This window comes from Podarcis pityusensis (assembly GCF_964106645.2).
Source record: "Podarcis pityusensis genome assembly, chromosome: 14".
Classification (NCBI taxonomy): domain Eukaryota; kingdom Metazoa; phylum Chordata; class Lepidosauria; order Squamata; family Lacertidae; genus Podarcis; species Podarcis pityusensis.
Window position 1 is genome coordinate 13350849 of NC_138039.1, and position 12830 is coordinate 13363678.

General features: G+C 44.1%; 1 protein-coding gene across 1 annotated transcript in view; it reads right to left on the reverse strand.

The window, feature by feature from the left end:
* The window catches only part of MOSMO (modulator of smoothened), a 56094-nt gene extending 43307 nt beyond the window's left edge, over nucleotides 1-12787 (reverse strand). Inside the window, exon 1 of the mRNA XM_080981306.1 lies at nucleotides 12432-12787. Coding sequence (XP_080837432.1) covers nucleotides 12432-12537 — 106 coding nt within the window. The 5' untranslated portion in view covers nucleotides 12538-12787. The remainder of the gene's footprint in view (nucleotides 1-12431) is intronic.
* Between the last annotated feature and the right edge of the window lie 43 nt (nucleotides 12788-12830).

Genomic DNA, 12830 nt, shown 5'->3' on the forward strand with positions numbered 1-12830 from the left:
AAACCATTTCACCTATGACAATGTAATACCCAGAAAATTTTACATTTCTTCAGCTCAAATAAGGGCTAAAAAGCAAACACCACTGAAGAAGGTTTTGTGCACTATATAAAGCACATCAGGGTGAGCTGTGTTATAGACTTTGCAGATCATGCCAGCAAATAAGAGTTCTGAGAGCCTTCACTGTAATGCCACTCACCAGTATATGTTACCAGCGCATTACAGAACATTTTGAAGTGCGTAGCGACAAATGCTTAATTTTAAAGGCATATTAGTTTAGAAGAACCAAGAAAAATTAAGTTTTTATGCCAAATATTAACCCTAACCTGATTATCAGGCAACAGCTATATTAAATGTTTTATTCAGCTGCTCTTGTTTCAGATGGAAGAACCAATATCATCAACTTAATGTCTTCCCTTTATTACTCCTATTTATTTGGCAATACCACGTAAATGTGGAAGACAGATTTCATTAGAGCCACGTTTCCTCAAGGGTGAGGCAGAAACCATCTAGCTGACTGTAAAGAGTTTAATAAATCTGCTGTCAATAAATCTGGATGTCAACCATGCACTCGGCCGGGGAAGAGATCACACAACTAGACTTCAACTGTTGCCTCCTCGCTAGCTATAAGAAGCATTTGTCCCAGTCTCTGATCTGCATGAGCTTGAAAAAGCAGTGACTGAACCTTTCTGGATCTGCTGATAACTTTGAAGAGGAAAGGATGAAACTGGTCTCCAGCTGGTGCTCAAATATTGTAGTTCAATTTTGTAAAGATTGCCCAATGCATACATTGTCTAGTGTAAATTGCACCCCATATGAGATGCTTCACGGAAGAAAGCCATGTGTAAAGCATTTTAAAATTTTTGGTTCGGAGGTTTGGGTGCACACCTCGCAGGGTGACAAACTCAGCAAGCGTGGAGAACATGGTGTTTTCCTAGGATATGAGAAAGGGTCTTATCGTGTTCTGATCACAGACACGAAAACCATAAGGCTCACCAGGAGTATTGATGACAATCCACAATGGGACAGAGTTGGCGTTTTTCAGTGCCATCCCATTTGTGATGATGGTGCAAAAGGGGCAAAGAAAGTTAAGAGGGAGGCAAGTGTTGTTGGTGATGATAATCCTGATGCCAATGTAGTTCCAGATGATGGCACAGATTATCAGAGCCCAAAAGCCTCAGGTGAGTCTGACGCTGACTCAGACTTAGCAGCTTCATATACTTTAGCTCCCCATTCTCCCAAAGAGGAGGAAGCACCAGAACAAGAGGATCAAAGAGTTCTGCGCAGGTCCGAGAGAACAACCAAGGGTGTACCACCGAAAAGGTTTTCTGAAGAGTTTGCAAAGACTGCGGTCACGAGCAACTCTGGTGGGGTTTTCAAACCTAGCATGAAGTGTGCTGAGAGTAGTAGCACAAAACGCTTTATTTATTTCCTTACCTGATATTTGAAGGAAAGCGTGTATTTGAGTTCTGAAAAATGGTTTGTTCAAATCTGCCTAATTAGAAATGTCAATTTGTATTTGAAAGGAAGAAATGTGTGTGAAGATTTTTCCAGAAGCTGCTTATTCATTTGTATTGTAAAAGTGTTATATGCCGGGAAAAGAGATACCTGCAAATATGTTAACCAAGGTTGTAAGCAGAGAACAACTTTTGGAGTGTATGTGTAAATTGCAGTTATGTTAAAGATTCTTGAAATGGTCGGATGAAATGGGGGAGGATGAGGAGATTTCACCCCTCCCATACCCAAGAATCTCCTGATCATCTCCTGATGGTCTCTGCTGACTCTCCAGAGAGAAGGAGGCGTGTCCTGCCTATCTACTTATTCTGCCCAGCAACATATCTGTGTGTGTGTGAGAGAGAGAGTCAGTCAGTCAGTGTATCGGAGAGAGTGAGAGTGTTGGAGATCCTAGAGATAAGATTGCTGCTAAGAGCAGCTGCAGACTCTCAGTGTAGCATTGATTTATGCTTAGAATATTCAGCTCTGTATATAGTTTTGTATCATAGTTGTAGTTATAGAATAAAAGGAAGATATTCTACAGAGCTGCTCTCCGAGTGGTTTATACTCTGCAAGACTCTGCAAAACTCTGCTGCGCAACGACTGTATTATTGAGACAGTGAATCCGGTGCTCTCAGCTCTAAGCTGTGAGTCCACAGCACTGTGACCTGTTCCTGTGGGAAAAGGAGGTCTCTGGCGGTGCTACCCAGCTCGCCTAGCCCAGTCGGGGTTGAGGTGCATGAGTCCAGTTGGCGCACTGGCTCTAGGGCGATGCTGACACTAGCTGACTGTAAAGAGTTTAATAAATCTGCTGTCAATAAATCTGGATGTCAACCATGCACTCGGCCGGGGAAGAGATCACACAACTAGACTTCAACTGCTGCCTCCTCGCTAGCTATAAGAAGCATTTGTCCCAGTCTCTGATCTGCATGAGCTTGAAAAAGCAGTGACTGAACCTTTCTGGATCTGCTGATAACTTTGAAGAGGAAAGGATGAAACTGGTCTCCAGCTGGTGCTCAAATATTGTAGTTCAATTTTGTAAAGATTGCCCAATGCATACAGACCAAGGTCTTCCCCAGGGCAAAGACTCTCCAGGGAAAAGGTGGGATAAAAATATAATAAATGATTGATTTTAATAAACATGATTCCCGGTTTGGGCAAAACGGAAAGCTATTATCTCATTGCCAACATAGGAGGAGTGAATCTGAAGCAAATGCAGCTCATTCATAATAAACCACGACTTACTGTTATTTATTTATTTAATAAAATTTGCATGCCGTTTGATTGCAAGGAAACCTGCATTAAAGATACAGATAGGTAGCCGTGTTGGTCTGCCATAGTCAAAACAAAAAAATTCCTTCCAGTAGCACCTTAAAGACCAACTAAGTTAGTTCTTGGTATGAGCTTTCGTGTGCAAGCACACTTCTTCAGATACACTGAAACAGAAGTTGCCAGACCCTTCTATATAGTGAGAAGGTGGGGAGGGGTATTACTCAGAAGGGTGGTGGGAATGGGTGAATGGCAGATAGCTGAGATGAGCCTGTTGACGACTCTTAATGACTACAATAGGTCTTACAGGAAAAAGCAAGGGGTGAGAAGGTGAGAAATGGCTTTGTCATGTATAATGAGATAAGAATCCAATGTCTTTGTTCAGGCCAGGTCTCTCCATGGTTTTAAGTTTGGTAATGAATTGTAATTCAGCAGCTTCTCTTTCCAGTCTATTTCTGAAATTCCTTTGTAGTAAAACAGCTACTTTGAGATCTTGTATAGAATGTCCTGGGAGATTGAAGTGTTCTCCTACTGGTTTCTCTGTCTTGTGATTCTTGATGTCAGATTTGTGTCCGTTTATTCTTTGGCGTAAGGTTTGGCCTGTTTGTCCAATATAGAGAGCTGAAGGACACTGTTGGCATTTGATGGCATACACAATGTTAGACGATGAGCAATTAAACAGTCCCGAGATGGTATGTGTGATGTTGTTGGGGCCAGTAATGGTGTTGTCCGGGTGTATGTGACAGCAAAGTTGGCATCTGGGTTTATTGCAGGCTCTGGTGCCAGTGTCCGTGTTAGGTCTGGTTGTAGTATTATTGTGGGTTAGGAGTTGTTTAAGATTGGGTGGCTGTCTGTAGGCAATGAAAGGTCTTCCTCCCAGAGCTTGAGAAAGAGAACTGTCATTGTCCAGGAGAGGTTGTAGATCTCTGATGATGCGTTGTACTGTTTTAACTTGGGAGCTGTATGTGATGACTAGAGGTGTTCTGTTATTTTCTTTTTTGGGTCTGTCTTGCAGAATTGGAACAGATACGGCTGTAACGTAGTGCCTGGCTATATACAATGGACTGTTTGGTATGTTTGGGATGGTAGCTAGAGGCATGTAGATATGTTTGTCGGTCAGTTGGTTTACGGTATAAGTATCTGTTCCAATTCTACAGACAGAGACTCTCACCTAAGAGATCTACAGCAAACCTTTTTAGAACTAAAATACCCAGCAGATGAAGTTAGACAACAGATCAACAGAGCCAGACTGATACCCAGAGAGAACTTGCTGCAACCTATCCCCAGACCGTATTCTTTGATTAACGGCTTGATAAACTACCAACTGTCCATATGGAAAATGCTCTGGGAAAGCTGGAAGATGCCAGTGTGAGTAAACTAGTTTGGCAGTTAAAATACATCATTAAAATTCATAACTTATTACTGTCACAGTATCTCAGCTTACAGGGCTGTTTAAATGAGAAGAGGAGCAAGGTCACTTGTAAAAAAATATATATTACATTTCACAGTTGCACAGCCAACTGAAGTTTACTATTTAACAGTAGCTGCACACAAGTCAACACGACGGCATGCCTGAAATATCAATTGCAGCCAATATGGCCATATGTGAAAATATGTATCAGGCTAAGTGGTTGTGAGCGTTCCTCATTTTGCTGAGTTACCCGCAGGGATTTAGCATCTAAATTTCACGACAGGTATAACGCAGTTACTTTCTGTGTTGCACACTGACACTGAACAGATGCTCCCAAGGCAGCTGCTTCACTACTGCTTGAAATATAATTGAAGGCACAGGCATTCATTATGAGATTTCATAAACACACAAGCTTCCCTTCTGATACATTGAAAAGTGGTTTGCTTTGGGGCGGGGGCAGGCAATTAGAACTCACAAGTGTTTCCAGCAATCAAGTTACAGCTTTAAAATGTCAAACATCTCTTCTGCACAACTTCCCTCTCCCCTAAATAAAGGCACCTACAGATGGTGAAGCCGTGGCCCTCCAGATGTTGTTGGAATACAACTTCCCAGTGTTGGAAACTGGGACAGAAAAGCTAGGAGCTAAACGGCTTCTGGGACCTGGGTGGGGGGCACCAAAACAGAATGTCTAGTCGCCACGGGGGGGGGGGGGCAGGGAGAGGTTGGCAACACTTTTTATTTATTATTTTGATAAGCAGAACTAATACACAATTCACATAAGTGACACATTGTTAAAATCACATTTTTAGCAGAAACTGTTAATACATGTTTCATTTGGTGTTTACAATAAAAATACTGGTACCATACTTCTGTTTTCAAAACATGCTACTCTTTATTGTTAAACTCCTTAACATATTGTCTATCCTTAACATACACTTTGAAGGACAGATCGTGAAGCTGAGGCTCCAATACTTTGGCCACCTCATGAGAAGAGAAGACTCCCTGGAAAAGACCCTGATGTTGGGAAAGATGGAGGGCACAAGGAGAAGGGGACGACAGAGGACAAGATGGTTGGACAGTGTTCTCGAAGCTACCAGCATGAGTTTGACCAAACTGCGGGAGGCAGTGGAAGACAGGAGTGCCTGGCGTGCCCTGGTCCATGGGGTCACAAAGAGTCGGACACGACTAAACAACAACAACAACAACAACAACAACAACAACAACAACATACACTTTGAGGCTTCAAAGCACATACATTTCAGTAATCCTTGAGTGGCAGCCAGGCGCAAAAAATGACACCCAGACTTTTTGAGGTGCTTGCAAATGGAGAATCTTTAGGCAGAAAATGCGCCTGGAGCCCTGCTAATTTTGAACCCTGAAACTCCCATTAACTGCCCACTGGCTAGTGTCAATAGAAATTGGAGTCCAACATCTGGGGGGGGGGGGCAAAGGATCCCAGTTCTATTATTTATATCATGGTGGTCCAACACAACTTAAGTGAAGCTCACAGGTAGATCACATTCTTTGATTTAATTCCTGGTAAGGTTCAAAAGATCTCCAGGAAAAAGTGCTGAGAAAGGCACTCCCTTTGCATTCAGTGGAGCTTAGTTCAAAGATAAATGCACATCAGATTGCAGCCTAAATACTTTCATATAGTTCAGAAATAACAAAGAAACTAGATCTAGCATTCCATGAGCTATCTTTTCCATAGCAGCAGTTTGCATTATTTAAGCTACTTGTCTCATTCCCTGCAGTTTTGCTGAGCTTCAGAAGCAACACACTTCTTTAAAGTATGTTGAAAGCCTAGTCAAAAGCAAGCCCTTGCCCATTTTGTCAGTCTGCACTGAGGCAAACTCCCCTCAGATGAAAAGGAAATGTAATCTGATGACGCAGGGAGCATGTCTGAGGACCCCTGTTCATGCTCCAATCTGTGGCCCTTCAGGTGCTTTTGGACTCCTGCCCCCATCAGCCCCTGCCTGCATTGCCAATTGTCTGGGATTGTCTGAGACTGTGGGAGCATCTGGAAGACCACAGGCTCCCCATCCTTTGTTTACAGGATCCAAAAAAGCTAAAAGTTTCAATCCACTGTTTTTAATTGCTGTTCTTACGGCGTTTTTTTAATTCAGAGTTTGTGTTGCTTATCTACCCAACTGGGAACCAACTGGTAGAAGAGCCGCATGCAAATACAAATACAATTTGTTAACAGAGTATTAAAACCACACATTTTACACCCAGAAGCAACAGTATTTACCACTGGAACAAAGTCACACTGTAAAATCTTTACTGTGCCACTTTAGCAGAAACATACCAGATGTCCACTCGGTATCAAAGCAAGAGTATGAAGTGTTCTTTTCATACGCTGCGGTGTCTTCTGCTGTTAAGACTATTAATTTTCTCTCTCTTTAGGACTGAAAGAGGGAAATAGCAAACTAAACCAAAGTTCACCAAAATGCCAACTAAACAGTACAGAGCTTGAGAAAAATCAGTGGAAGCTTAAGATTTGCTAAGGTTACAAAGGATATTTAGCACCTTTGCAACACGTTTTAAAAACACAACAGAGCAAGGTTCGTGAAGTGCAGCCAAAGCATCAAATTAATTGATATTTAATGACTAGCAAAGAAGTACAGTACAAATAAGGGAGAACGTTTAACCTGAAAAACTTGCTTTCTTTTACAATGTCTATTTAGCAGACCCTCCTCTGGTTGATGGGGGTGGGATAACCCATGGTGCTCCAAATGCTATTGGACCAGAACTTCCATAAACTGTAATCATTGGTCATGCCAGCAGATGATGGGAGTTGGGATTCCAAGAACATTTGGAGGACCACAGGTTTCTCATCCCTGATCTGACTAGCAGCAGCCGGAAGGAGTAGAGAGAGGACTCAGGTGAACATCAGGCCTCCCAGGACCATGAACAGATTCCGTTACTCCCAAGAAAAATCAGTTAAAGTACAGGCTAATCTCTCTCTTCTTGGGAATTCTCTCTGGGCAGCAGAACAACAATATTCACAAACAACTTGGACATGCTTCTTGGATACACTTCATGGGAACAGTCATTGTGAGGGCCTCACAAACACATTTGTTTGTAGTTACAGGTAGGTAGCCGTGTTGGTCTGCCGTAGTCAAAACAAAATAAAAAAAAATTCCTTCCAGTAGCACCTTAGAGACCAACTAAGTTTGTTATTGGTACGAGCTTTCGTGTGCATGCACACTTCTTCAGATACATTGAAACAGAAATCACCAGACCCTTATATATAGTGAGAGGGTGGGGAGGGGTATTATTCAGAAGGGTGGTGGGAATGGGTGATGGCTTACTACACCTATCAGCCAATCACCCATTCCCACCACCCTTCTGAGTAATACCCCTCCCCACCCTCTCACTATATATAAGGGTCTGATGACTTCTGTTTCAGTGTACAGTGGAACCTCGGGTTGAGGACGTAATCCGTGATGGAGGCATATCCGCAACCCGCAGCGGTCGCATCCTGAAGTGCCGTGTCTATGCGGGCACCCACGTGATTTGCTGGTTCTGCGCATGCGCGAGCGTGAAACCCGGAAATAACCCATTCCGGTACTTCCGGGTTTCCAACAGTCCGCAACCTGAAAACACGTAACCTGAAACGTCCATAGCAAGAGGTATGACTGTATCTGAAGAAGTGTGCATGCACACGAAAGCTCATACCAATAACAAACTTAGTTGGTCTCTAAGGTGCTCCTGGAAGGAATTTTTTTTATTTTGTTTCAACATTTGGTTGTGTTATTGTGAACCACTTTGAAGAGCCATTAATGGCAGCTGAAAAGGGGTGACATTCGTTTCATCTAAATAAAGAACAGGGATCTCAGGGAATTCCCCAGATAGGGCCACTTTTCGGGTGCCCTCAATTTCACTGGAAATAGCCCAATTTTAGAATGCTGCATTCTATCCAATGGCTGAACAGTGCCCAGTGGAAATGTATACATCAAAAGCAGCAACCATTGTTACACAGAAAGAGAACAAGATACCTGACTTTTGCAGGCTCCACAAAAATTTACCCAACCAGTGATTTATCTATTTATTTGCCCCCCAAAAATGGCTGGTTATTTAGGACAGTCATGTCAAATAATGATACAAACGCTACCAAGTTTTTATCTACCGCATCCTTGCGAGCAAGAAAAGGAGTAGAAAGCAACTGCTGTAGCCACAGGGAGGCCTCAAAGAAAGCGGAAAAACTATATACTATTGAAATGTAACTAAATGAAAATATTTAAATAAACAATCACGTCTACAGCGAAGTCTACTGGCATTAAACTTCAGGAAATACATGAAGGCCAATAACATTACATTAGCACACAATGTAAGAGACATCCTTGACGCATTTTAAAAAATGCAATCCAGCTCCTGCAGAGAGTGAATTAATATGCCTGTGGCCATACATGCTCCAGTCCCCAATGACTGCCTCACTGCTAACCATCTTGCTTTGCAATGCCCATCCTCAAAAGGTAAGGAGACCCAAATCCTTGAATTTACTCTCATAAAGATGGAATGGTCTCTGTGCTTTCACAGCACTTTTGAGGACCGGAAGGTCACTGTATGTTGTCGTCGGTTTATTTAGGCCCTGATGGAACTGACAAATCAAATGATGAAAATATGAAAATGATAACAGAGATTTGGAGGACAGGGGACGATGTAACTGGAACAACAAACACACAATAAGATTGCAACCATCTACTTTAGAGACTCATTGCCTTCTAAAGAATGTGTGAAGCATAACCCTACACTGAAATTTTGCAGTTCCAAAGCAGAGATCAGAAGAAAACGTAAACAAAGAGAGGAAAATTAACAGCTATATTGGCCAGATTTACTAAATGGTTGCAGTAGTTCCCGGCTTCTGTCATCTCTATTTCCCAGTGCCTTTTCCCAGGGATCAAATATAAGATTCTAAGCTGATCAGAGTAAATTTGTTAATCATCCTATACACATTGATCACACGGGCACATACATACAACAATGAGTTGTCGTCCGTCTTTGACAGAAGGCTACTTCCAGCTTCCAAAGAACACACAATCATTGGAAGGCCTTCCACTTTCCCACAAGCCCAACCCTTAAAAGGAACTGACTAATGGGGGGGGGGGTGTGCTTAACACTTTCATTAGCTGATTGTTGGAATTAAAAAAACCTTTTCTCAGCACTTCCCAAGATTCACAAACATCAGCACGCCAAGGAAATAGTGCTACTTGCTATCATAAAACTAAGACTGTACTGTCAGAAATAAGACAAAAGGAGGATAAAATGTCCCTGAGGACTACAGTAAGCCTCTGGTATCAGATAGACTTAACTGCATGTCAACGCGGTGAACTCCATGGCATTAATTAAATCTATTCTGGTTGTTGTACCCTCTAGCATTGCAATTTACGTCCTTATTTCAGGAAGTTCACCCACACACAAAAAGGTTAGCATTTACAGTTGCATCAGAAAAACTAAACACCAGCACCAATGAAACCTATGCTGACATCCCAGTATAGCCTCAAGTGGCTGCTACTCATTATCACATTTACAAAGCAAATAGTTACAGATAGGTAGCCGTGTTGGTCTGCCATAGTCAAAATAAAAAAATCCTTCCAGTAGCACCTTTAAGACCAACTAAGTTAGTTCTTGGTATGAGCTTTCGTGTGCAAGCACACTTCTTCAGATACACTGTGTATCTGAAGAAGTGTGCTTGCACACGAAAGCTCATACCAAGAACTAACTTAGTTGGTCTTAAAGGTGCTACTGGAAGGATTTTTTTTATTTTGACAAAGCAAATAGTGATCCAATTCAGATTCATCAAGCTGAAAGGGGGGTGGGGATCAATTCCTTCAGCAATATCTCTCACCATAACAATGGTTTAGTACAATTAAGAGATGGCAGACTAGCCCTTATTTCTTCAGGGTCAAATATGCAAGTACATGTCTAAAGATGACCTAGATGTTCCCAGATGTTGTCTGAACACAGTTGAGAGAGTTTTTGGTATCCAACACACACACACACACACACACACACACACACACCCCTTTATTTCAGGTTCAACTTCTCTTTCTCTAGTAATGCATTTCCCTTGTCTATTCCCCTCTGACTTTCACTCCCTATCAGGGTAATATAATGCAAAAAAAAAAAAAAAAAGGTTTCAAGAACTCTAAGCTCTCCAAACCCAGGTTACTCAAGCCAGAGTACTTCTTTTTAGGTAGAAGTAGTCAATGCAATGCCCTCAATACATTGTTGGGACTACAATTCCAATCATCTCTGGCCATTGGCCACTCTTACTGTGGCAGATGGGAGTTATAGTCCAACAACATTGCCTATCTCGGTGCTTGTGCAGTCTCTGTCCAATTTTCTTCCCACACACCATACTCCAAAAATTTCGGGGCAGCCCAGCTGAACCTCCGGAAAGAACATTTTTCGGGGGATGCATAGTGAAGGAAACTTCTGTTGCCCAAGCAGTTTCCATTGTCACAAACTCTGGATCCAAACCACTACTTTCAGCCCTGTTCGCACTTGCCACATCTCAAGGAACAGCTTGGACTGACTGCCCTTTATGGATAAAGCAAGAATTGTTCCCCCACCCGGAGTGATGCTAGTTTGCAAATTTCATTCCCCTGATAATTTAAAAATGATATTATCTGTGCAAGCCTAGTGTACCATCATACGCAAGGAGCATACACCAATTTTTGAAGGACTAAATAGCAAGCCTAAACACAATTTATACTCACATAATTTGCCAGAGTTTAGTACAGTGTCATCTGCCTTTCATCGCTTATCTGATGCGCAGTCCTTCCAAGCTGTTAGGATAATTGTTTTCCTACTTTTCTGTAAATTATCACAGATGCCATGCCAGGATTGCACATTCATTTCTCAAACACATTATGGGGCAGAACCTCCCATTAACAACAAACAGTGGAACATTTTATTTATTTTCAGTAAACTCACATTCTACACAATAACTGATTTTCAGCTGCAGCTGAATGCACTCTAGATGTTGAGTAACTGGAGAGGGCTAGTGTCATGATGGACCTATCTTCAGACAGAGGATTAGACTTGATAACCTCTGGGCCCTGCTAAGTGACTTGCAGCCAAAGTCCTCAAAGCCACAAAGATGCAGTAGAAACTTTAACAATGAAATTGCTCCATCCTTCACCCATACATTCTCATTCTCAAACCCCTCCCTCATATATTTGTCCACTCCATCAGTGGTTTCCCCCAACTGGGTTTACTGCATCTCCTACCATTCCAAGGAAATGGTTTGATGACTCTGTGTAGTAAGGGGTGAGGAGTTATTTCTCCGTTCCCAAATACAAGAAGAGCTATGCTGGATCTGGCTAAAGGTTCAGCTAGTCCAATATAATTTGCTGCCAGATGCCTCTGGAAACCCAATAAGCAAGGCATGAAGGTAACAGACCGCTTCTAAAGTTGCCCCAGCACTCTATATTCTCTGGCATACTGCCTCTGGACCTGGAAGTTCTATTTAACCACTGCAGCACCACTGATTCCCTTGACTTCCCAGCTAAAAGCCTCCAATCTCAGATTTTATTTGGTAGTGTTTCAACCCTCCTTTCCACAGGGATGATTAAAGTACTTAACAAAATCACCAACAGGCAAGACAGCAAACAGCAATTTTCTACGAAGAATCACCCTAGGCAAAGGTTATGTTTCTGAGAGCAAGATCTGGCCAGATGGACACCTTCTCCCCCTCCGCCTGCCCCAGTATTTCGTCTCCTGCTTTTTCTCTGCTTCCAAAACACAAACAAGCCAAATGCCCATCGAGTCCAGCACGTTGATTCCCACCGTGGCCAACTGCTTGGGGAGCTGGAATCCCCCGCCACGACACTTGCCCCCAACCCCGAACTCCTCCTGTCCCCAAACACAGGAACAGTGTCGGGTCACGGTGAAGGTCTAGATGCCCCGATTTCCACAGCAACCGACCTCGTGGGGAGAGCTGGATCCAGCCCCCCCCCCCGCTTCTTCCCAATGCACTTCGCCCCCCCCCCCTTCTTCCAAAACACAAACAGACCACTCAGCGCGCAGCACATCGCTCCCTGCAGCAGCCAGCCGCTTAGGAGCCTTGGGTCCGACCCCACTTAGCCCTCCGGCTCCCTGCAGAGCAACCCATCCCTCGCCACAGCGGCTGCAGCGTTTGTGCCTCCAGGCTGCCACCCCGCTGCCCCGAGCAGACCCGACCCGACCCCCTTCTGCCCTCCCACCGCCTCCCGCCAGCCGTCCAGCCCGGTCCTTCCGTGCTTTGACCCACCCGCGGACTCGCCGGTGTTGATCCAGTCCGGGTTCGCCAGGCTGGCGATAGCGAAGATGTCGGCGGCCAGAAAGAGGCATCCTGAGATGATGGTCAGTTTGTCCATGTCCTCCGGCTCCGGCCTCGGCCCGGCTTCCCAAGAGCGGGGCCCGGGCCGGGGGCTCCTCACAGCCGCGGCTCCATGGCTCGGCTCGCCTTCCGGCTCCGCGCTCCGCAGCAGACGCGCTCGCCGTCACCCCGCCGCCGCCGCCACCGCCGCCCTCAAGGAGCCGCTGCCACAGGAGCGGGCTCGGGCCCCCCCCGCGTCCCGACTCGGGACGGCGCCGGAAGCAAAACCCGAGCAGCCGCCGCGCAACCCGGAAGCGAAAGCTCACGCCCTCGTCCTCATCTCTCCCCGCG